The sequence below is a fragment of the Anomalospiza imberbis genome, chromosome 7 (assembly GCF_031753505.1).
Source record: "Anomalospiza imberbis isolate Cuckoo-Finch-1a 21T00152 chromosome 7, ASM3175350v1, whole genome shotgun sequence".
In the NCBI taxonomy this organism is placed as follows: Eukaryota; Metazoa; Chordata; class Aves; order Passeriformes; family Viduidae; genus Anomalospiza; species Anomalospiza imberbis.
The window spans coordinates 9918348-9944109 of NC_089687.1; the positions used below are offsets into that span (position 1 = coordinate 9918348).

General features: G+C 45.0%; 1 protein-coding gene across 19 annotated transcripts in view; it reads right to left on the bottom strand.

Annotated features, from left to right (window-relative positions):
- Nucleotides 1-25762, bottom strand: part of KALRN (kalirin RhoGEF kinase) — a 475447-nt gene that overhangs the window by 73188 nt on the left and 376497 nt on the right. For 16 of the 19 annotated variants that reach the window (XM_068195349.1, XM_068195340.1, XM_068195342.1 and 13 more), the window contains 2 exons: nucleotides 24501-24530; nucleotides 22667-22913 (listed from right to left, as the gene is read on the bottom strand). In XM_068195349.1, the coding sequence (XP_068051450.1) occupies nucleotides 22667-22913; nucleotides 24501-24530 (277 nt within the window). Of the gene's footprint in view, nucleotides 1-4233; nucleotides 4442-22666; nucleotides 22914-24500; nucleotides 24531-25762 lie in introns of those variants that run through there. The other 3 variants (XM_068195344.1, XM_068195343.1, XM_068195358.1) reach the window with 2 other exon arrangements.

Here is a 25762-nt window from a genome sequence, read left to right on the forward strand (position 1 = left end):
CACTCTCTTGCTACCACTCAGCACAAAGGTACCAGTTCCCTTAGCAAAGCTCTTGCAGCTCCCTGTAACAGTGTCAGCACCTTCTATAAAAAGCACCATCAGATCTCACTTTTTACCTAATGAAGAAATAACTTTTATTAATGTGCTGTTGACAGCCCTTGTGATGATGCTGGTTTTCTTAACTTCCAGTTAAGGCTCTGTTTCTGCCCAGCTAGGAAAGATGTAGAAGGTGGCCGGCTGAGCCCCCTTCACTGTACAGAAGTCATCATCACTCTGTCGAGACAAGCTTTCTTTGTTCATCTTACAGCAAAGATCCAGTAACAAATCAAAGATTTAGGCAAGAAGAGGAAAAGGAAGGAAGGAAAGAAAGAAAAAGAAGACAGTAAAACAGAAAATTGCAGAAAGAAGACTGAAAGTGTAGGAGATAGGACCAGCTGGAGGGAGAGAATATTTAAAGTAAGAGCTTTACTAGAAGCTTAGCGCAAACAGAAACCCACTCAACCTTTCAACTTTCACACACTGAAATTTAAGGTTTGACATTCAGATTAAGTTTCTTTTGTTCTGAAATCAGAAGTTTGCATACAACTAGCAGCCTACTCAGAAAAGCAATTGCTCGAGAAGGCAGAGGATGTGCTCTTCATCAAAGCCAACACAGCGCATCCATTTAAATCCATCCTCCTGGTTTCTGGCTACCCTCAAGTAGAAACCATACTATTTCCTATCCAGAAGCCACACTGCAGTATAATATTACTCATTTGAACTCTAAAGTGAAACTGACAATTGATTACTTTTAACCACAGACCCTTTTCTTTGTCTGTACCTGGTACACCCACAGCCAGCCCAAGTCCAGCAGATGGGAACATCTGTCTCCTTGTGCTCAAAGAAAAGCATTTCCTACACCTTGTTTGTGCTCTCCACCCTCCTGGTGTCCATTAGGGCAGTGAGATCCCAGCATGTTCTAGTTTGGGCTGGAACTGAATGAGTTGAACTACTGCAAAAAAATGTCCTCTAAATAGGGCCCTGGGTTTAAGGCAGCACACAGAATTTAATTTCCAGGTTAAATGTGAGACACTGGTAGTCTTTACAGCTCCCTGTGCATCAGAGCCTGGAATTTAGTCTCACCCAATGCCCATGTTCCCACTCACTGATCAGCTTCAGAGCCCTGTGCAGAAGGTAGTGCAGAGGAATGGCACTCACACACTGGACTTGGCTTTGTGCTTAAAGGCAGCAAAGTTTTGATCTTCTCACACCCAAGGCATGCAGCTGACCATTTGCTTTAGAAAAGACATTTCACAAAGCAAGAATCCCACTCATCTCTTTATTTTCCCTCTTTTCCCTTTTAAAATACTTTCTAATCTGAACCACACAGATAACTGGGAAGATAGACTTCATGTTAAAAAAAAAAAGGTATATTCAATTGCAAATACCAGCAATTTTTCTTTTCTAAGGAGAGTTCTAAGATTTCTAAGGAGAGTTCAATGACTTTCTAGCTATGAGAAGACCATCAGAATTTGAACCCTCTTAGCAGGGACAGTTTTGCAGCATTAAGAAGCATTCTGTTACACTAGGTCACTTTGCACTTCAGCATTGAGGAGATACAGCAAAAATCCTCGCTTGCACGCTCTTGGCTTAGTAAGGCCACTGTCCTAAAGGCTATGCAAGTGTGCTGCTCCTCGATTACCCCTTTTTATGGCTGAAAGCAAGTGACAGACTCTTGCTCTGAGGCACTCCTATATTAGGATTCGTATCTCTCTATACTGCAGAACAGAGAAGTAGTCCTTATTTAGTTCCTGCAGGCAACTATCAGGGTAAAAGCAAAATTGCAAATGGTATTGTCAGTTGCTTTCTCTGGATGGATCCCAACAGCTCTGTACATGGGCAAAGCCGACAAGATCAGAAACTCACCAAGAGAAACAAGCAAAAAGCAGCATCAAGACTGCTACTGCTGCAATAGACAGTGGAATACTAATGCAAAAGAGTTTGAGTCATCTGTCAAAATCCTTCAGAGAAATGCCCAGTTACACAAAACCTACGTATTTCATGATACACAGGGGACCTTGGGTTTGGTTTTTTCTCAGCTCCGCATTACTGCTGCTATTTAGGAGATCAAGCATCCACATCACTTCCAAGCTCCATGGAGAGCAATGATGGAGCTCATACCAACTATCTGAGCACAAAACCCGTGTTTGACACAGAATGCAGGTTCATTGTCACTATTTCTCTCATCAGACAGTTCTTATTCACACAACAAAACCTACTGAGCTGTTGCAAAAGATCAAGATAGATCAGGCACTGGCATCAGGAAAAAGCAGAGTCGAATTTCCAAAGGAAAAGGTAAGGTCACCTATGGGGCAGCACTGAGAATAGCTCTGAGATGCTTCATACCCATCTTAAACACAAACTACATTCACCTATTTGCACTGCACGACTGAGATCAGTGAGAGGCCCTCGGATGAACAGTGTTCCTTCCCAGCTGATCCCTGACAACACAGAATACATGAAGTTAGAGCTTCAAAGCTCTGGATGCCACATTTAAATACCTCCAAGCTTAATGGGAGAAGCTGCCAACAAGGGCACACTGATGCTGTAATCTGGGGCACTTGAATCCCTTGTCAAATGTCAGGTTTGGTACCTGCTTAAGTTCAGGGAGTATTTCCACCATCTCAGTTTTCTATAATAAACACAGCATGACAGACAGCCTTTTAGAACTTTTTGCCCGAAGTTTATAACCAAGGATAAGAAAGAAGTAAATCAATCTGTATCACAAAACACCTTCTGTTACCAACCCAGTAAACTAGAACTGCAAATACAGTTAACATTTCAACTGGAGAGAGAAGAGCCAGCTGTTTCCCCTTCCCCCTCCTGGAGACCTCTGCAGGCAGGACAAGCAGCAGGGAGATTTTAATCCGTTAGAATCAACATTTTCAAGACCAGAGCTCTGTCAGAGAGCTTGAATACTGCTCCAGCCTGCTGCATGGGCCAACACATTAAAGCACGGGCTGTCCAAGAGACTTGGCTTTCACAGTGGTTTAGTACCACAACCTTTCTGCAGGCAGCCCTACCCCTACAACCAGACTGCATGTTCCTTCTTAAAGGCTGCAAAACAGCAGGGTGTTGTGCACTGACCTCAAGAATCATTTCCTTGGCATGAGGTCGTGAGTCGTGAGTTCTCCCCAGGCTAAAAAAGATCACTTCTTACGAAGTAGTGGCAAACTCCATCACCAACTAGTTTGCTGCTGTCACCACATAAGTGTGACTAATTCAGTAACTGGGGAAAGAGGGCTCCTGCACTGCAATTGCATGCTCAAGAAACGAGCAGGCCCACCTGTCCCCTATGTCATCTTTAGCTGCTCTTTATTTGGGTTCCAGAGTTACCAAAAGACTGCATGCGAAAGCTTTAGTTATTAAAAAAAAAAAAAAAAAAAAGGCACAAAACAAAAGCCAAGTTTTGTTCAAGACATTTTCCTTGGCCGTTCAGAGCACAAGAAACACTGAGATACCACAAGCACATCTTTGAAAAACCTCACATTATCCAGAACAAGTCCAAGAGCCATATCACAGCATAAAGACTGCAGGCTGAGACTTCAGTCAATGCATCTGAGCTGCGCTGTTCCACATAAAAGCCAGATTTTGATTTTATTTTTACAAGGCACTCCAGCTGCCCTGGCTTTCCCACATCTCTCTCAGCATTTCAGCTCAGCCAGCTTCCCCAGACCTTCCCCCATCTCCATTCAGAGATTTGTGAACTGTGAGAAACAGATGTTCCCAAAGCATTTTGCTCGTACTCGAGCCCAAGTAAGACTAGAAAGGAAGGGGGGGAAAAAAAAAATTTAAGCAAATATTTCTCCCCGCCCTATTGACCCTACAGTCCCAGCGTGTTTTTTACGAGCAATGCTAAAATGTAAAACTATAACTGTAAAACTGTGTCAACTCCTGCCCTCTCGCTCGCGGTGCCCGTTACCGGCTCACCCGCCGCTGTCCCTCGCTGTCGCCGAGGCCGGGGACACCGCTGTCCCTCGCTGTCCCCGGACCCGAGGGCACCGCTGTCCCTCGCTGTCGCCGAGGCCGGGGACACCGCTGTCCCTCGCTGTCCCCGGACCCGAGGGCACCGCTGTCCCTCGCTGTCCCCGAGGCAGCCGGCGGAGGGACGCTGCCCTGCCGAGGGCACCGCTGTCCCTCGCTGTCCCCACAGCAGCCCCCGGGCCAGGCTCCCCACGCGCGGGCCCCACCGACCTGTGCAGGAGCAGCAGCAGCACTTCGCCAGGAGCGATCCTACACCGGAGCGGGCGGGATAGCCGCGCCTGCCCGCTTTCATGCTGCCTTCGGGCTGCTCATGGCAAGGAGCCACCGGCCCGCTTGCGAGAAACAACGAATGAAATAATAATAATAATAAAGGCCCTAAAGCAAAAGCAAAAAAAAAAAAAAAAATCTCGTTGGAAGCAGCCGAGCAGCGCGGCAGAGCCGCTGGCGGCCGCGGCGCCGGCAGCCGCTGTGCCCCCGGGCCGGGCGCGCACCTCCGGGGGCGGCGCCTGCAGCGGGGGCGGCGGGGGCGGAGCGCGCCCGGCCCGGCCCGGCCCGGCCGGGGCGGGGGGGCTGCGGCCAGACCGCGCTCCGCCGCTGCTTGGAAGGGAAAAAAAAAAAGTTTTCGGGAGGAAGAAATGCAGAACTGCGGTATCTGCGCCCGGGCAGGCGGTATCCGAGATCGGGAGCGAGAAATAAAAACTGCCTGGGAGGAAGTTTGCTAAAGCTCTGATACGTTGCGGATGGGGAGTTCCACTAAAGCCTTTAAAAGGCAAAACTTGTATTGCCGTGTTTTTTTTTTTGTTTTTTTTTTTTTACTTCACAATGTTCTTGGCTTCCCTCCCCGCCCCCAGTGCCATTCCTTAACTTAAGCATCTGACAGCTAAAACTCTTTACAACTGGCTGAAAATACTGCCCAGCCGGCGGTGATCCCAAGGGCTCTGCCCGCTTCCTGCAGCAGCAGACCTGCCTGAAGCACTGCAGAGGGAATGCCTACCCTTCTGACACACGGACCGAGACACTCGAGATCCAGAGGCACAGCTTGCTTTGGAAGGTGCCAGCCTGTTGTGTTAGGATTTCCCACCTAAAGCATAGAAAACTGGAGGTGCCAAAAACATCCCGAACCTTGCTGGAGGCAGCTGGCAGGAGAGGTCGGGCAGGATTCCAGAGCAACAGCATCATAGTTTTGCACTCTTGCATCAAAAGCTGAACAAACACAACAAGCTACTTCTCCCAGGCAGACACAGGTATTGAGAGGGAAGAGTAGAGGGGAGATGTACGACGCTTTGTGCCACTGTGAACCAGGGCTTCAGCCCGAGCGGGCACAGCCCTACTGGTGCCGCAGGCTGCTCATCTGGGCTAAGGCTTTTGGCAATGGCTTTGCGCTAAGTGCCACTCCCAGAGGGGCAAAGGCCATTTCTGGACAGGAAGGGAGGGTTGGGGCCAAGGCAGAGTGCTCACAAACCCACCTCAGGGTGCTCTTGTCCAGGGGCAGGTCTGGACTGAGTGATTCCATGTTAACCATTGCGTGGGATTGTGCAGAGCCTGAAGGACTCCTGGTAGAAAGAGCCCAGTACCTGGTGCCATGAAAGGGACAGAGGAGAAGCTGAGAAACTCCCTCCACCACACTGGCAAATATGAAACCTTCCGGCTTCACTTCTGGCTGCTCTGCAGGAACTGTTCTTTGACTACAGCCTCAGTGGAAGGACTGACAACCTTGTAACACGCCTGAAGCATGCACATTTTCCTGCCAATGCCCTTGAGCACCAAGGTGTTTTCAGTACATGAGAACAAAGGGCTCTGTAACTGTTTCCCATTTGCTGTGTGTTGTGTCTTTCTTTGACTTGGGTCTTTGCCTATCTGGGAGCTGCAAGGGAATGTCTCGAGGGTGCACTCAGGGCTCTTGTGCCTGTAGTAGGGAGATAATATGTCACACAAGAAGCAGAAACCACAGCTGCAGCCGGAGAAGGAAAAGGTGGGCTGGGAACCAGCTGGGACACCCTCACCTTCTGCACCTCTTCTTTCTGTGTTTGTCCCTGCCATGGCTCTCCAGGCAGCAGCTCAACGCAGCTCCTCTGAGTGATTCAGGAAACTTGCAGCAGGGCCCTTCTGAGGAGGCAGCTCCTCACTTCTCTGCTTTCTACTTGGAACTACATCTCTCTTTTCTAACCCACCCCTACACAGCATGCCCACCTCTTGCCCCATGGGCTGGCTGCCCCACCCACCTGATCTCAGCCTGCTTTGTGCAAACAGAAAAGGGGTAAGGTCTTCACTGGCATTTCACTGCTCATGTGGCATCTGCCCAGACCTGCAATACAGGACCTGAGGCAGGAGCAGACCATACACAGAGCTTGGTTTGCCAGATCCCAGCTCTTGGTTGGTTTTAAAAATCATCTTAAGAAAACCTTTAACATTCCTCATTTAAGAAACTAGGAAACAGCCTAAGCTGTTCACCTCTAGCATTCCACCTCTAAATTCCTGTGACTCCTGGAAGAGTCATCCACCCTGAGGAGCCTTATGGGTCTCTTCCAGCTCAGCATGTTCTGTGACTCTGTGTGAGCCTGGCATGCTGGGGGGAGCTTGGGGAGGCAGGGGGGAACTGGGCTGATCAGAGCCATCAGCTGAGAGCCAGAGTGGTGGACAAACATGGAGAGTGTGCAGCAGAGGCACCACAGTAACCTTGCCAGGGAATGAGGCTTCACTAAACCAGTGCATGGACATAGAGTCTGAGACTGTGAGGAGGATTGGGAAGCAAGGTTGTAGCTCTTGTAATTGCAGCCAAACTTTAAAACATAATTAAGGTGCAATTTTAGGTCTTAAAAAAACTCCTTCCCTAATTAAAACAGAATTGAAGTAATTATTGTGGGAGGAAGCAGGCTCTGCCCCTCCCCAGTCTACAGTTCCAGCAGTGTTGTGAAGATTAGCTTTATAAAGTTGCTCTTTAGAAACATGTACATCCATCCATGCATACTCACTGATGAATGACACGTGGAATAAATATTTCACAAAATAAGGCTGAAAGCCACATTCTTAATAACCACACCACATCAATTAGCTCCTATAAAGAAGAGGAGGAGACATGCTGTGGGCAGTCTAGTTCAGCCCCAGCCCTAGCTGGTAAAAACATCTGTCAGCAGCAGCAAATTGGCGCTATGCTGCCAGCTGCTCTGATTCTTTAGCTTCAAGTAGGGAATTCAGCCTTTGGGATGTAGAAGTGTTGCAGAGATTGTGTGGGGTATGGAAATGTGTATGGCCCACTTGCTCGAGGTGAAGGGCAAGGAGCTGCTTGTCTAGGACTAGAAGATTATTGGGCAGGATGAATTTATGTGTGACTGTGGTCAATGAATTATCAGTAAATGACCTGAGAAGGAAAAGATCCCTGCCCCTGCTCTAACCTATGCCTGAGTCAAAGAATAGGGTCATAGAATGGTTTGGGTTGGAAGGGACCTTAAAGGTCATCTTATTTCGATCTGCTGCCATAGGGCACTTGATCAGGTTGCTCAAAGTCCCATCCAACCTGGCCTTGAACACTTGGCAGCCACAATGTCTCCAGGCAATCTGTTCCAGTGCCTCACCACCATCACAGCAAAGAATTTCTTCCCAACATCTAACTTAAATTTCTCCTTTTTTACTTCAAAACCATTCCCCCTTCTCTTATCACTATCTGCCTGTGTAAAAAGGCACCCTCCCTCTTTGCTATAAAAACCCCCTTTACTGGAAGACTGAGTCACAGGAGTTCTTTAAGGAAACATCTCCTGGAACCACACTCCAAATGCTCCAATCATTACCTGCAGTGGAGTGAACAAGAAAATTTTATGGCCCTGGCTGGCTGCATTTGAAGCAAAGTCTATTAGCAGTGTGTCTGCACCCTGGGCCATGTGTGCTGCCCTGCCCAATACCGATGATGAACGGGAAGTCATCTCAATCTAATGTCAGGATGACAAGGAAATTACTTCTGTCTACTCTTAAATACTCCTTTAGAAATTCCCCAGGCATATGAGTTACTTTCATATGAAATCTGAGATGGTCTGTAAAAAGTACTGTTGTTGCAGAGTTCTAATAGTTTTACCCAGCCTTCCTGAGAAAAATTTGGGGTGAAAGATGGAAAACAATTTTTTTCACTGCCTTAAGTGCTCCCTCACACCTGCAGCAGCTATTTTATTTTCTTAGGTCATGAACTGAGGGACTTATCTGAGGGAAACAAAGGACAAAATAACAAGGGGATGTAAAGTGGCATGGCTTCATTTTGGATCAACACAAATGCAGTGAAACACGCCTGGCCCAGATTGCCCTGGAGGTCTGTAATGCAGAACAGCAGTGACAATATTTCTCCCATAGTAACAGGTGCTGTTTCCTTCCTCCCATCACATGCATAGGGAGATGAATAATGTAATAGCTGTCAGAAGCATCTGTTCATTACTTATGCAAGTCAATCCTACATTGTGCTTTAGGGTGTAAAGTGATCTCTGCAGAAAATCCATCCCTATGGACATCACTATCACGGAATAAGATGTACTATGGTTGATTTATTTTTTTAATCCAATGGAGCTTAAGTATTAGCTACCCCTTTCTTAGGGAGGGATAGCAAACCAACTATCTAACAGAAATAACTGGTGGATGGCAAAAGGAAGATGGATTTATATAGTTTTAAAAACATAATTTAAATATTTGGTGTGCCTTGCAGTGTCAAATTCAGACAGTGCAAAGACATGTGAAATTTTTGTTAATAGGGACATTTAGGTACCTCAACAGAGCAATTCAGAGGGTGCAGGCAAGACAGTAAACTACCAGGACTTTGGAGAACTTGTTTTTGGATCATGGTCTTTGCTTCAGTTCATGGAGAAATCAGGACTTACACTGCAGCTTCAGGAGCCCATTAGATGCTGGTTTCATTACTCATTCTGTCACTTGCTTTCTGGGTGACTTTAGGGGAAAAAATTACCATTTCATGCCTCAATTTTCCTATGTGAAATAAAAGGATATGAGCATTTCACATTCCCTTTAAAGTGGTCTGAAACAGATTAGACATCCTACACTGAACCACAAGTAGAGCTGTCATTGTTAGCTGCATCTTGAAATGAGTGTGACAACATATGTCTCTGGTGCTATTGGCCTTTGGAACCAGTATTAAAAAGCACCTTGATCAATACATCTTGCCTGCAAATGCTACTTGCAAAACAAGGTAAATCTGAACAGCTGCAGGGAAACAGATTGGCAGAGTGAAGTAGTCCTTGCTCAACCAGCACATTTCAGTACATTATTCTTGGCTCTGACTGCAGCTATTTTCAACAGCACTAAACATTCATTAGATTAAATCAAATGAACCACATTCTTTAAAAATAGCCAGAGCCTTGTCGTGCCAGTTGGAAAAACAACAAGTTTATTGGGTACTAAAACAGATAAAATAAATTAAAAAAAAAAAAATGGAGTCATATTCCCTCCTGGTGCAAGAGAGCACAACTCAAAGGAGAAGTTTTTGGCTTCTCAGTTCAGCACAGTGGTAGGCAAAAAAAGAACATTCTTAACTAGCTAAACCAAACAAATTAAGAAATATAGACAGTCCAGCACAACCTCCATGCTCAACTGCAATGTAGGCATATGTTCAGCAAATGTTAGGATATATCATCCTTATCTTTCTGCCGTGGATGTCAGCACGGGGAGGATTTATGGCAGTTTAGAAGACTTGCCATGACCTAACAGCATCCTGGCACACCAAGTCTACTGTAAAGCCAACGGCCACAGCCAGACCCGTCTGCTCTGCTGTGATGGACCTCACCTTTACACACTGCTCACCCACCTCTCCCAAACATCACAAGCCCCCCACTGACACCAGCCTGTCTTTCCTTATTTACAACCCATCTTTTCTCTTTCTCTGCATTCTACGAAGATGGAAGATCTACAGAAGGAGAGAAGTTGCTTGGAGACTTATCCCCAAAAGTATCTTATAGAGATCATCAAGTAAAGGTGGATGACTGTAGAGCATACCACAGAAGAAGATACACATATTTGCTTTCATGTGATTCAGTCTGTTTCAAGGGAATTTAGATTTGCCCCCCAAATATTCAGGTAGGTACAGCCCAGGACAGTTTCACCTGCTTTTGGAGCAGAACATATATGCTCCTTCAACCTCCAGCCTAACTTTGCATCTCAGAGATCTCGGAACAGGTTCCTACACTGTCCAGTTCCTCTGGTTTCCTGGGCACAGGACCAATTCTCCTATATATACAGCTTCTTCCTAAGCAGTAACCATTTGCTGACAGTGAGTCACTTAAGAAAAGAGTTACAAGCTGGTGTAAAGTACAGCCCCTTTACCGTCCTCCCAGACCTCACTGTAGGCTCACCTACCCCTGGACTGGTTCTACCTCTTCAGCAAGGTCTTGTGTGAGCAGAGGGGACTTCTCTGACCTGCCAGCAGTACTGCCAGATGAGTTATGCTCAGATGAGGCTGCAGGGAAGAGCCTCACCTCACAAACCAGTCTGACCTGGGAGGCCCCGTCAGAGAAACCACACACCACGTTGTGTTGCACAGTATTGATTGGTTGCTGGGGAGCTGTGCTGCATGGTGGGCACAACCTGAACGAGCTACTGGTCAGAATAGAAAACCCCAACCCTTCAGCAGAAAAGAGTGAAATAAAAATTTAAAGCAGGTTTGTGTTTGTTTCCTGAAGCACTTATCTCCATTAGAACAGAGACATATCTTTGGGAGTTACAGCAATACCCAATGACAGAAGACAAGAGGCATTAAAGCGCTGCATTTTGGACATGTTTTGGCTCCCGTCTTACTGTGTTGCGCCTCAGTGGGGAAATCTCAGCCCATCATAGTCTGCTTCCCAAGACAAACAGGAGCCTCACCCACTGGTGCACGACAAAGGTGAGTTGTTCTAGTAACTACATACAAACACTGTAACAAAAATATTCCTAGCCTGCTTGTCCTGACTTGCCTGAGGTTGTTGTATTTGGATGGTAGAAGCCACAGCTGAATTTTCCTTTAAATGCTATTTCTCTTTCTTTAGAGTAAGTTGTTACCTGTTTTGGTTTGTTTGTTTGTTTAATGGAAGAGTATTCAGACTATTTTCCTGGGATGTTCTGCAGCAAATTGCAAGTTCTGTTCACCACCTTTCCCCCACCCAGTACCCAAGACAAACAGGATTTAAGGCAAGCTAAAAGAAAAATTTAAAAACTGGCACACACTATTTGCTGCTTAGGGGGGAAAATTTTCTCTGTTTGGCCAGTCTGGAGGAATTGCACTCAAATAAAAATAAGATTCAATGTCAGTACTGTAAAAGCTTATATTTATTTGGGCCAAATTACTGCATTAACTGTATTTTCCACTTCCCTTTTATTCTAAGGTAAAAAGACTGCAGAGGAGTTCTTACCAGTCAATGTTTAAGATGGCAAAGCTTTCTGATTTACAACGCCAGATCTAAGACAAGCATAAAAGAATCTGTAAAGCTGCTATTGAAACTTATGGTGGGTATAAATAACAAGGGCACACATAACAAGCAGCCTGCTGTGCAGAGAATTGAAAAGAGAAAGTAGTTTTAAAGCTATTTTTATCAGATGGTGGAATGACTGGCTGGAAAACAACCCTTCTTTTTTCAGTGTGGAGCACCTCTGCCTGCTTTCATTCTTTGGTGTCCATAGAGTTAGGATATTTTGAGGATGAAAGCTCTCTTACAGACAGGATTTCTGCTGATGTTCTGTACTGAAATGCTGCTCTTGGGAATGCCAGTCTAGCACCAAAAACTCTGGAAATCCCCCTTCTGTTTGGTACCATCAGACATTGCCAAAAGCTGGATTTCTACACACTGGAATTTCCAGTCACCACAAGACAGAAAACCCTCTAGGGTCTTTCTGCAAGAGGGACTACTACATGATGCCATGGAGCACTTTTTAATTCCTATGTTCAGGCAATCTCTTGGTATGTAACTGTTCCACATTACATGATAGTTCCATGAGTACTTTGAGTTGTCAAGAACCAATAGTCCTGCCAAATCCCTTTGGTGCCTTTTCTGTCTCTCCCAGAAAAGACACCTTCCTGCTCCTTCCTGCTGCTTCCCCGGTGCCAACAGAAATGTTTGTGCAGCCTCACAGTGAATCTGATCCGCAAGTGTGGATCCAGGTTAAAATTAACCTAGCGGGGAAAAAGAATGATTGTTTTAGCCCAGATTGGTTCCTTGATCTGCCTTCGTTCTCCTGTCAGCATTGCTCAGATTTCACTGCAAAAGCTCAGGCTGTGTGGCTGTTGCATCACCTGTACTGCTGTGCTGTCTCCTGGTCTGGGTGATCCCACCGCTGTGCTCGATCCTGGCTGCTCAGATAGGCACGGGACACATTCCTCGTGCTCAGGGAGGTTCAGGCTCCTGGTATGAGACAAAATGGGTACTTCCAACTGGCTGACAATCTTTTGCTCAGCTGAGAGAAGCACCAGCCCCTAGTGCTGCCGAGCTCAGGCTGTCTCTGTTGTGCCTGCACGCCTGGTTTTATGATGGCAATCAGGAGCTGATGGGAGAGGAATGAGCGTTTTTGCATTTTTACGTGCAGACAGGCACATCTTTGGAATAATGAAAGGCTGCAGCAGATTGAACATTGCAGAACGTGTCGAGCTCCCAGGTGAAGGCTGTGTCCCAGCAGCTGTCCTGTGGAGCAGCAATGTGTGCACAGCACAGCCACAGCAGATCTGTCTGAAGAGATGTGCAATGGCCATGAGGGTTACGGGGTGTAAAGCCTGAACAACCTTCACCAGCCATCCATGCACAAAGCTTTTTTCAATAAGGTTTTTTACAGGTCAGATTGGTAGCAAGAGCACCCCAATTCCTTCACCCTGCATGAAACCTAATTTGACTTTTCTAGTCTGTGAAAGGAAGAATGTTCTTATTTCACTGAGCAGGAGTCCTGCAGAGTTAATAAGTTCTTCGGTGCTTTTCTGAAGAATGCTATTTGGTTCTTAAAGCCAGACTCTGTTCTCTGGTAGCTAAAAGCAGTTCCCACAGATTTCCAAAGAAATTGGATATATGTTCCTTGGCAAAATACAGCTATTAACTTAAAATCCTGAAGATACATGAAATCTACAGAGAAAATAAAGAGCTGGGTACAGTCTCAAAGAAGTAAAACTGAACTGCACAAAGATCTAAAAATACCTTTTAGAAGTGAATCTTGAGTTCAAATATTTTGGTGTTCCTCCCTAGTCTAGGAAAGAGAAAAATGCCCTTGAAATATGATCACTGGGTGCTACTGTTGAACTTGTAATCTTTTTGGCTTGCAAAAGCAAGGGGCAATAAAAAAAACAGTCATTTGGCATCAGGCAGTATAATGTTGTCGGTGAGAGAAACGGAACCTTAGGTTCTCTTCACAAAAACAGGAGTCACCAACACTCATGAGCTGCAAATTGTCTTGCTAAGGAGAAGAAATCAGGGCTGCTTTATCAGTGAAGTGTTGGATAGTGTATGACTACTGTTTTTCTTGGAAGGCACACATTTGGTGAGGCTGGAGGCTGTCCCAATCTTTCCTGCAATATGCAAGCAATTATCTCTATGCTGTGTAAAATTTAATTTGTATTTTGCAAACTCTGTGAAGAAAAAAACAAACTTATTCAACTGCATTACAATTCTGCAGAATCAATGACTGTTCAATGCATATGAAGAATATATGATACAAATGTAAAGTAGCACCTTCTAAGAAATGCTTAGGACATCCAAGGACAAGAATGGTTTAACATCTGTTTTCCTGTTCTAGATTTTGAGAGACTTATTTAAACAGATTTAAGGAAAATGCAGTCAAATATGGACTCTGCCTTCAAGAAAAGAAAAGTACAGTTCTGGAGTTAAAGACAACATTTTTATAAAGAAATAATATTCTTTATGAGACCAGCTAATATGAATGGGAAAAGATACACTGGCATTTATGCGAATGACCTCCTGTTCTAGACTTTCAGACCATCATAATTGCAATAACATTAACTCTACTTTCTAAAATTTGGGATTAATCTGAACTAAGCAAATTTGACATTGTTTCAGGCTCTTTTGCAAAATGTATAACCTGGGAATAAGTGCTCTGACAAAATGCTTGCATAAATGACAGGAAAATAAGGCTTCTTGTGTCAGGATCAATATATCAAATCTGTGCAGTGTGCTGAAGCAGATACACAGAAACATAATTTCTGTTACTGGAAATACATTATTTAATACACATGTGCTTTGCATCATGGTTTGCCTCTTTCTGGCTCATACCAGTCAGGGAAATGGGATTTTTAGCGGAACTAGTTCAATTCCAAACATGCTCATAAAATAGTTGTTTAAGATTAGCAACAGAAGGATCAGCCCAGCAGTATACAGGCCTTGCAGGGTACAAATACCACTTTTAGGATTAGTCCCTTTAAATGTCTGGAAGCCGACAGAGTGGGGAGGCAACATTTTGGGGAATCTAAAATCATCAGCCAATAGAATTTGTCCTACTGTAATTCTTCTTGCAAGGACCAGTAGTTATAGGTTCATTCTTTGTGATGGTGCTGTTGAAAAGTACATCCACAGTTTGACATTAAGTTAATAGGGATGTCAGGTCTGAGCCCAGAACCAGCAGTTTACTTTTCCCTTTGTGCTTAAACTTTTAAAATTTCAGGGAAAAGGATCAGGCAGTGAGTTACACAATATTGAGCAAAGCAGAAAACCCTGAGGAACACAACAACGAGTGGTGGTGCACTGAAGCTGGCTACACAGCAAAATGCCCAGGCAAACAACTCCCATCCCACTCGTCACCCCACGGTCCTAGATGGATTATGGTTCAATGTCCATCTGTGAAAATGCTAAATTTAGTCTGTGCTCAGAGGAAACACAAGACACAAGTCATGCACATGCTCCCGCTGATCTTTGAGGATGACCTTCCTGTCAGCTCCATGGGCCAAGTGCTGCAGAGCCACCCCCCCCCCCTCACCACACTACTGTGTTTTAACACACATGACCAAATACAGAGGAAATAGACTTTACCCCAGGAGCTATTTTTATACCCTTCCTCCAGGTGCTCGTTTTTCACCGGTGGGGCAGAGGTGTGGGGAGGCTCTGGCTGCTGGCTTTGGGTCAGAGCTGATGTAAAACCTCGTGGTACAAACTGAACTGCCTGCTTGCTCTGGTGTCTCTGCACTGCACTAAGGCACCACAGCTCCCACGAGGAGAAGAAAGAGAAAGCACCCACATGGTTCCTGTGCAGTTAATAAAAATAATATTCAGACCATTTTCAGCAGGTGCCTCCCCTGGCTAACTGTGCAGAGCACTTTGGATAATCCCTGACCTGATCTCTTGACCCTGAGTACCACAGCAGGAGAGCTGAGTCCTTTCTCAGTACAACAACCACTGCTGAGCCTCTGTGAGCATCATCTGTGGTGCTTCAAAGGCCCCTCTCTCTGCTCTGATGCTGCTAGCACAAGGGAAGGCTGAGCTCTGCCATTCTATGAACAGACACGTGCTGGGATCACTGGGGCTGGGGCTGGGGACTGGTTTAGAGTCAGGAAGATGCCTTTGGTCTTCCCCAGGCCAAATGGGATCCTGCATGGCCCACATTACTCTAGAAAACTATCTCAATTGATTACAAGTCGAATATTTGCTCAGTAGAACAGTCTTTGGTCTTTGTTTCCCAACAGCTCAATATGTGAGCAATTAAAATTAAAGTTTCCTTTTCCAGCATGTGTTTGAAGACAAGCTGGGAAAAAAAGGATTGATGCAGCCTTGTTTGTCAGCACGTATGTTCAGCTGAAGTCCTCTCAGACCATCCCCTCTCAGATGGCTTGTGGGGCCAGGCCAGGGCTGTGGCCACCCACTCATCCATCACCTGAGCAGCCAGGGGCCAACTGAGACCTCCCCTTCATGAGCTGCAGCTGAGGAGGAAGTTCTCACTTCTCTGCAGGATAGCACAAGGGATATATCTTGGTTGGCTTAACCTGGCCCTCAATAGCATGAGCTGGCCCCAGGAAAGGAGACTGGTAAGGCAGGCAGGAGAACCAGGAGGGCATGGAGAATTTATGACTCTGGTCTTCCTCAGGGGCTGTGCAAGGAACTGCAGTCCTGAGCCTGACACAGAGAGGGATACCACTACTGAGTTTCTCTCCAGTTTCCTTGCCAGACCAAGTGCTGAACCCTTTGGCACTCTTGGTGAGTCTTGGTGGTCCACAGCATTTTAAATTCCCTCTATTTCTCTTTTTTTTCAGTGATAAAAACAGCATAGATACTTTACTGTGAAATTTGGGGTTAAGCTGACAGCAACTATGTGGATAAATTTTACCCACCCCCTGTCAGAAGGGGAAGCAAAAGCAAAGTAAACAAGAAAATTTGCAGGCCTTCTCTCTTTTAAACAAAGAATCCTGTGTTTAAAATAATCAAAATCCACTGTACAAAAGCAAAGCAACTTCCCCCAAAATAGCCTTTCCTGTTTTATCAAAACATTCATCAAACTTGTCCTTCTCCATAAAAATAAAGGTAGAGTTCTGGAGGCCTTTTGTTTTGACTAGATAACTGAAGTTGAAAGAAGCTGAAGCAATAAATATAAGTGACTTTTCTGGTACTTGGTATGTCCCCATGATTGAATGTAGGTGTTACTATCTGGTGATGCCATACTGGAAATAAAAAATAATGAAACAGAAATACCACCTCAGTGAAACAGGGCTATTCACAAACCATGGAACAGCCTGCACACTATCTGCACCTTGAAAGCATGGCTCCCACAGCCTGCATGTGAGCTGTGTCTGTGACTTGTAGGGGAGGACACGTATTTCCAAAGGATTTGTCAAGTTCTGTTTTCTTGATGTACCTGTCAGGTAAAACCCCTGGCAGAGCTACAGGCATAGTGATATGAGTACCCATACACAGATATGGCTCATCCTCTCAGCCTTGCTTGGCTTGCCCCTTAAACACAATGAAAATCAGACCTCATCACCCGTATTTGGTGCTGTTTGATATTTGGCTACATATTTGTTCGTTTTTTTATTATTTGCAAGGTAACTGTGCCCAGGAGAAGGTATAAGCATGGCTAACTCCAAGGACGGGTGATTGTGAAGTAGGGGAAAGCACAGAAGTGTGGGATCAAAGTACAGCAGTAGGGAGGGGAGTCAGGCATCAGCAGCTCTCCAGCACTGCAGCAGACACTGCCCACTGAGGTAGAAAGGAGCGAGATGATGGGGAGAACTGTGAAGGGCCATCAAAGTGAAGGCAGACAGACTTTGTTTGATGAGAGGAGGGAAAGCCAGTAGAGGGAAAGGATGACGTGACTGAAATAGCAAAGTGGTTTTGAATTCTTTCATCTTTATTTTCCTGCTCCTTTCACAGCTGCATGGAGCCACACTTGGATACTGAGGCAGAGCAGCAGCCCTGAGCTGGGCTGTGGCAGACCTTGGTGCCAGCCCAGAGAGCTGCCATGTCCTACCACACTCATGACCAACTTGTTACAGCATCTCTATTGTAACTGAAAAGGAGTGAAAATGAACATTTCCTGATGTGATTTTTCCATGTAAACCATGTCTTGAACTTGTAACAAGGACACTATGAGGCACTTAATGCCAGCAGAAGGGGTTCATGTGACTTCTCTTGAGAGACAGCCTATACTACAAAATTTTGACTCTGAACACCCTTGTTGGATTGGTATCAGGAACAGAAGTGAGGATTTGTTTTTTTTTTTTTTTTTTTATTTAAATAGTGCATGTTTATATTGACAATGGGACTGAACATTGTTTGTTTAATGGGAACCCCATGACCAGCTTATGTACCAGTTAAATCAACTGTGTTACCTAATGAAATGTTTCCTTTAGTTCAGAGCCTTACAAACATTTTAATTGACTGCTCTTCATTAAGACCCTCAAAACCAGAAACAATTTCTCAGCCTCCACAAGGACAAATGAAGGTTTAATGCAGTGCACTAAAACTTCTAAATTGTCCTCACACAGCTCCCCTGGGACATCAGGAGTCATTACCATGGAATATGTTTGCAACAGAGATTGTTTAAAACACAACTGAGAAAGTGCTTGAGCCAATGCAGATCACATTTTAAAGCTCAACAGGAACAGGGATATAACAAAAGCAGCCTAGACTCTTTTCCCGCACTAAAACCCAGGATGTTCTTAAAAACCAGAGATGTGGGAAGAAAAGATTATGCTTTTCCCTATAGAGATGATTCTTCTGAGATCAGGAACTGCAGGAAAGAGTCTTTCAAACATGGCAAGAGCTGGATTAGTGTCACCAGCTTTGCACAGTAATGCATTAAATGACCTGCTCTTTCCCACATGGAGAAATTGCCAAAATGCAGGTCTCAGTGTGACCTCTTTTTCACTGATACCACTCTTCTCAGCAGCCTGGTTAAATCCTTATTCTGCTTCCTGCTGTCCCAGCCCAGCCTGCCATGGCACCTACCAGCCCCAGGCTCTCTCAGGCTGTGGGTGACCCCCAAACATGTGAGCTGTGACTGGCACAGCACCAAAACTCTCATCCCTCATTCCCAAAGCCTGGAGCTCTGCCAGTGACTCCTGGACAAATTGACCCATCTGGGAAGCACAGGCAAGATGGTAACATACACCTGGCATGATCTGTGTTTCCTCTTCCTCTGAAAAAATCCAACTATTTGTCAGTTTGGTACAAGGACCCACCACTGCCACCACAGCCCTGCTGTTAAGTGGACTTCAGCCTGCACAGCAAGATGTTTGCACAGCGTCTTTAAAAATATATATTCTCATCTCCTCCAGAGATATGCACCAGACAAAGTATCCTGTGGGCAGGAGGTGCTTTGGGGCCCTCCTCTCATGTATCATCAATCCAAAACAAATGCCATGAAACCCCATCTCTTTTTTAATGTCCTCTTTTTCTTTTTGTGATGGAGGTTGCTTAAAATTACTGCAAGAACTAACCTCTGTTTCTCTTTGAGTTACCCCATGTGCTTGATGTTACAAGAAAAGCCCTGTGTAAAGGGTCATCAGATAATGACTTTTAAGACCAAGATTTCATCTAATTCTTTCATGGGCCAAATTCAAATTGGAAATCACTCAAAGTTAGCAGGTTGCTACCAGGAATATGCTTGGCTCAATGGGCTTAATGAAGGTTATTAAATTGCTTTCTATCCAAGTAGATTTCTCTCTCAAAGTGAAATTTATAGCTTAATACCTTAGAGCTCAGTTATAGGATAAAAGAGACAGAAATAAAATTAAGAACTTTCCTGTATATAGTCATATGGGATAGTTCAAACAGAGCTTCATTTCTAGTACCAGAGATCTTTCTTTTTCCTTCCTAGGAATAAGAGTCAGAATAAAACCAATCCTGCAAATTCTGGGGCCCAGTAACAGAGACTGCAGACTTGAGTAAAAATTTTACTCAGTCATCTGTATATCACTTGCAAAAGGTTGATCCCAGAAATCTGTTTGCCCTTTTTCAGAGGGTAATTGCAAACACTGTCAGATCATCAAAAAGGAAGGACAGGCAGGAGGATACTTGTGCTCTGGGCTGTAGACAGGTTATGAAAAAATCAAATGTGTATCCTCCAAAGGAACACAGCCAGGAGTCAGACGGAAGGCTGGGAGACCAGTCCTTAAAGCCTCTGCACTCTTAATGATCAACAAGAGACATCTGTACAGATATTTCATTACAAAAGGTAGGAAGTGTTCTCTTCTGGGTGTGTTCTGTTATATTCACACCATGTCTTTCCTTTTGCAATATTTTATGTTAATTCACCACCGATTTTCAAAGGAATAGTGTAAAAGAGTGAGAGCCAGACAGAGTACATGTTCAGTTGTGAGGTTTGGTTTTGCATTTCTAGTGGCTTTCAGTTAGACTGTACAGAAAGACTTGGTGAGGACTTGCACTGATGCTTTACAAAATGTTCTGGTGATCCCACCAAATCTTTCAAGCCTTCATCTCTTCAGATGTTGGCTGATATTACTTTCTTTAATCTTTCATTTTAAAGGCAATAGGTAACTTCTATGAGCCATGATTTACATTTATCCTCCACCATTTCTTATAACAGGACCAAAAAGAGTAATTTGCCGTTTCTGTCTATGAAGATGTAACTATGCTTTGATACTTGGCAAAACTCTGTATAATTCTAAAATAGATGGTAAATACTATTGTTAGAAATGTTAACTTTTGAGTACAGGTACTTTCTGTTCTTGAAATTACTTGAGCTTGTAAAAGCAAAGAATTATGTGCCTTGGTAATTGCAAGCAAAATTCAGCTATTAACTTGCTTTTCTGCAACGATGTATGTTTACATACTTGAAGCAGACCAGGAGCATCATTAATGTTGATATAAGATGTGCTAGCCTTTGTTCTGGGTTGTAGAGAAAGGCAAGAAATTGTGGAAGCCTGGACTAAGAGATTCTGCATGCAACCAGTACCTAAAGCTCTACTGGAAGTAGAGAAGGGCACAACTGAATAGTCAGAAACCATTTGTCATGCTAATCTTTCCAACACCTCATGAGACCAGCAGGCTCTTTCAGCAGCTACTGCATTTTCCCCTTTAAAATTACTCCTCTTTCTTTATTCCCAGCATCTGTTCTTTCAGTTTAAACAATTTCCTGTTTTCCTAATAGAGGGAGAGCTGATTAGACACAGAGCCTATTTGCTGTACACTGGCCAAAATTGCGGACAGGGTGGTTATTTTTATTATTTCTAGCTGCACTTCTGGAGATCCCATTAATTCTGAGGCTCCCTGATACAGCTTTGGTATGTGCAGGAAGAAAACTGAGGCCAAGGGGGAAAGAGATATAAAGGAAATAAAGGCCATGAAAACATGGCTGGAGCCAGCCCACCCCAGACTCACTTGCTCAGAGATGCTGGCCCAAGAGGCAGCTCCAGCCTGGGAGCAGTGGCAGCGTGTTAGGTGAGAAAACCTGCCCACAGGCAGGCAGAGCATGCCAGCAAAGCCTTGCTGCTCTGTTGACACAGCCTGGTGGCTTCCAGCTATCAGTACGCACTGGTCCACCAGCCACAGCCCAGCACTGTGCCCATCCTGCCCTACCTGGGGCACAGCTGTGCCCTGAAGCTCACACAATCATGCCAAAAGCAGAGTCTCCATGTCCCCTGCCAGCCTTCAGCCCCTGCACCACCCCAGAATTTCCTGCTTCCCTTTTCACAGCCTACTCTTGCAACACTGAAGTTTTATTTCATTTAAGGAAAAGCTCTACAACCTGGCTCTCTCAAATGTGGTTTGAGTGGTGTTTCACAGTGCCCTTGAGCAGAGACACAAGCCCAGCTGCTGGACCACGCACACGGCAGCCACGTCCCCAGCTTCCTGTGAGTCATGCCAGGCAGTGACTGCTCTTACGCAGACCAGGCTGATTTTCAGCTTTACCTTTCTGTTAAGTCACAGATAATTTGTGTGTAAGCAACTGCAGCACTTCTCAGCCGAGGGCCAGGACAGGCTCCCGTGGCAGCAGCAGCAGGGCAGGCCCCAGGAATGCAGCAGGGAGAAGAGCTGCCAGCGGGTCTAAGGAGGAGTTTGGAGCATGAGGAGTTTGGGGACCCCACACTGCAGACAGAGCTGACAGCTGAGGGGATCAAATGTGGGAGAAGCTGAGCTCTTGTCCCCCAGGTTTGGATCAGATCCTCTTGCAGGGAAGCTCTGATAGCAGTCTCTGGCCCCGTGGCACTGCTCTGTCCTGGGCGTGTGTCCCACTCCCAGCCTCCGCAGCGGGAGCGCAGGCAGGGAGTGAGGACAAACTACAGCTCAGTTTCAGTGCTTTTTCTCCAAACAAACAAAACCACCAAGCCTAACTTGCTCAAGCAACAATGGATCAAATTCTATTTCTCTTAATGCTGAGTGGAAAAAGAATTTAAAAAGACAGTTCAGGTTGCTGGCTTCCAGTCAGGAGCGGGACGATAGGAACCTTTCCTCCCTGGACATTACTTGTGTTGTATATGGCCAGAAGTGGGGCCATGGCCAAAAGGAGACCTGCTCTGGCCACACTGAGCTGAAGCAATCCTGGTCTATCAGTCTGGAGCACCTCCTAAGCCTGGTTGAATGGATGCTGTATGTGGGACACACATTGCTCAGAACAGAACATCAACTAAAGAGGCTACAGACACCACAGAGACAAACAATATTCACCATTCGTTGTGAGTGAAGCCCAAACTCTCAGGATAATACCAGAGATGTGTTTTGTTCCACACTGCTTGTAAAGGATTCTTTCCCCATTGTACTGTGCCATTACACACAATGTCTCCAGTTCACAAGGTAGTAGAGTGTACCAGTACTCACTGGTGGCCTCTTTGCATTTACAGACAAGGATATACTAAAAGAACGTGAACTAGTGTGCACTTGGGCAATCATAAAATCACATATCCACAATTTGGGGCATCCTGGGTGTATAGACAACATGGCTTTCCCTCATTCTAGGCCTTTAGGCACTGAAAACAGTCCCTCTGTTGTTCAAAAGTCTTATTTTTATCCAGAATCTCAAGACAATGATTACCACATAGCAGAAGACGCACACGTACAAACACTGATTCACGGACATGGAGTCAGGCTAGTGCTGTGCCCATTCACAGGGACCTGGGAACAAAACTCACCAAGGACTGAACAGCCTTTTGCCCACTGACTGCAGGAGCAGCCCAAGCAGCTTTGCACTTACACGATACAAATGGGAAAACCCAAAACAATCTTAAACCAGCTGGGCTGTTGCCTACCTTTTCCTGAAGGGAAGAAGCAATCCATCTCCACACTGCTGCGGGAATGGGAAATGCAGAGAGCGCTGCTGGGGACCAGACCCTCCTGAGGGGGGCTCCTCTCTGTGGTCCGGACCAAACACCAGCCTGGCCTCTCACTCGGCCTCTCCAGCAGCTCCACTGTCTGCCCCACCTGGATGCTCAGCTCGCTGCTGTGGCCCGCTGTAAAGTCCTGGAGCACCACAGTTAGTTCACACCCTCCAGACAACTGCCCAGGTTCAACAGAAAAAAAAAAAAAAAAGAAAAGGAATAGATGTTAGCAAGGGTAGGATGAAAGCAATCATCTCTGCATCACATTTACACTGGCAAAGACAGGACTGGTGTTCCTTAGAAGCCAAGTTAATAATTTGTTTTGGCAAAGTTCAACACGCTGTGCCCCTGGTTTCCTTTATTTCTTATTGATTTTGCTGGGCTGAAGTGAGACACCAAAGCTACCCACCCAGTAACCTTTTGAATGCTAGCTGTGGGGGAGTTTTTGAGCTGTGACTCTTCTAGCTGTGAGTGTCCATCAGAAACCTTGGGGTGGTTTTTTTTTTTTGTTTTTGGTTTTGGTTTTTTTTTTTTTTTTTTTTGTTGCTTTAATTTCTGGGTCACTTTCTAGCTTGGCAATAGCCCAGGATGCTCAGTGCTGTACTTCATGGTGTGACAACTCCCAGCTCATCCCTCTACAGCATAAGCGAGGCACATTCCCACTGGCCACCACAGCAGTGGTGGAAACAGCTTCTCTTTTCTTGGAAGACAAGAAATGTACCCTCATCTTCCCAAAGTTGCTCTTGAGACCTCTTGGGAGGCTATGAAATCCTGATGGGGCAGATCAGAAAAGCTCCTCCCATGCTCTCTGATGGAACCCAGAGGTGTAAATATATAAACACAGAGTGATTTATTATATGCTGACTTTCAGGATTTGCACCTAGGAATAAATGTAGCATCTTACTTCCGTACTGAGTGCTGAAACTGCTGCTTTCCTTCAGCCTCACACCCTGTGACTCTGAAAGGACAACAGTGGTCTGTGTAACCACAGTCCCTGTATAACCAGGGACTGGGAATATAACCATTTGTGTGCACATAAAGAAGTGATTATTCAAATTTGTTTTTAACAAAGCTTGGGGTTTCTTTAACGGAATTGGATCTCACAGTTGGATCCTTGCATGTCTAAAAAGGTGTGAGAATGAATCTAAGTTTTTCTGGCCTGAAGAATATTTCTTAATGCTCCTGTGCAATGTGGATTTCTTGCTGCCTGCCGTTAGGGACCCTCTTTCTTTGTCCTGTGTGCTGCATGTTTCCCCGAGGTATGCAGGAATCTTTGGGGTCCTTATTCCAGTGTCAAATTTGATAGAAGTTTTGATAGAAATTAGTTCACTGATTCAAAAGTTATTAAGATGAGGATAGTAAACAAGCATAATACTATAAACTTTATTTTCTTAGGATATGAAGCTAAAACCAAAGATATTATACAATAATTTTGAATGGATGACTTGTAAACCCAACTGAATTGGAAGAAATCTTGTCAGATGCAGAATAACTGTAGAATTAGTAAAAGTTTCTCAGCTTGAATGGGGGAGCCCTTGAGGAGAGCACACACATATCTATGGACTTCACTTTTGAGCTGGTACAATCTCAAAATCCCTTATCTCAGCCCAAGCGGCCCCAGTACACACTCCCGTGGGAACAGCCTGTCTCCCCACTCAGTGGCATAGGGGGTTTTGTGTCCAATGCAGATGTGAAAGAAATCCCACTCACAGGGGTGATATTCACAATTACAGAAAGGGGTCAGTGGACAAGGACTGGTTCTCACCTGTCCTGTGTCTCTGCCGTAGACGAAATGCTAGATTTGGGGAAGAAGAAGGAAATATTTCTCTGAAAGGTTATTTGTAAGTAAATACAAAAAAAACAAACAAAACAAACCATGGCAGCTGTTTGAGGCCATTCAGACCAAGTGCTGGCATTAATCCTGGCAGAAAGAGCTCAGTGCACCACTGAAAGTGCACAAGAGGTCAATGTAGCACCTAGCTGGGCAGCTTATCAGCAAACCCACCACTCGTCATGCTGACCATCTCCCCGTAACTGGAGAACAGACATTCACAGGGATGGTAAGAATGAGATACTGCGATAATATTTGCTGAGGTTTCTTTGCTGCGGACTAATTTGAAGAGTAGAAAATCTTCCTGACCCAATATAGAATATGATTTGGCATGGTGTGGCATATTTAAGACAGGAAGAAAAAAACTGATTACTTCTTGCTAAATACACAGACATATCTTACCAAAAGTGATGGATTTCTCCTAATTCTTCCACTATTCCATGCTAAGTAAACTTTCTTTCCCCCAGATTATGCTATCTACGATATCTTCTCTGAAAATAATCAAATCTCTCCTTCTTTTAGGGGAAAATGTGAACAAATACTCTGCTCTATCAGCTTCTCTCCCAGGGAGCTGTTTAGAGCATTCCATGCCCTGTCCTGGAGTACCACTAGGTGTCCGTGTTCTCCATCACACAGCAACTGAATTTGCTATAAAGAATTAACTCTTGTTTGTCCTCGAGGCGCTTATCTAAGAACGAGGTGCAGTGTCTGGGCATGAAGGAGCTGGTTCAGACAGCACCCCCAGACTCATTGCTTTCAATGATATGGGCAGAGGATGTTCCAGAATATTAAAAAATTGTCTTCAGATGGTTCAGATTGAATTTTGAAAAAGAAGTAATTTTTATTGCTTAAGCAGGAAAGGTGAAAGAGCCTGAGAATATTCCAGAGAAAAAGGCCTGGTCAAGATGACACCTGAGGAAGTTTGGGACAAACAAGGCACTCCCCAGGAAGCATCAGCCTGGGAAGTGCTGCCCTAAGCAGCTCCCTGCCCTCCTCCCTGTGGGCTGAGGGGCAGCTGGCCTCACATCAGTTTATGGCAGGCTTTGTCATCCCTTCCAAAAGAACAAAACATCTGTGACACAAAGAGATGCTTCAATTTGGGCAACACCTGCAAATGTTGTCCCAGTGGAGGCAGGTGTGCTCCATGAAGGTACCTCGGGTACCTTCCAGCTCTGTGTGCCTGCTTTCTTCGATTC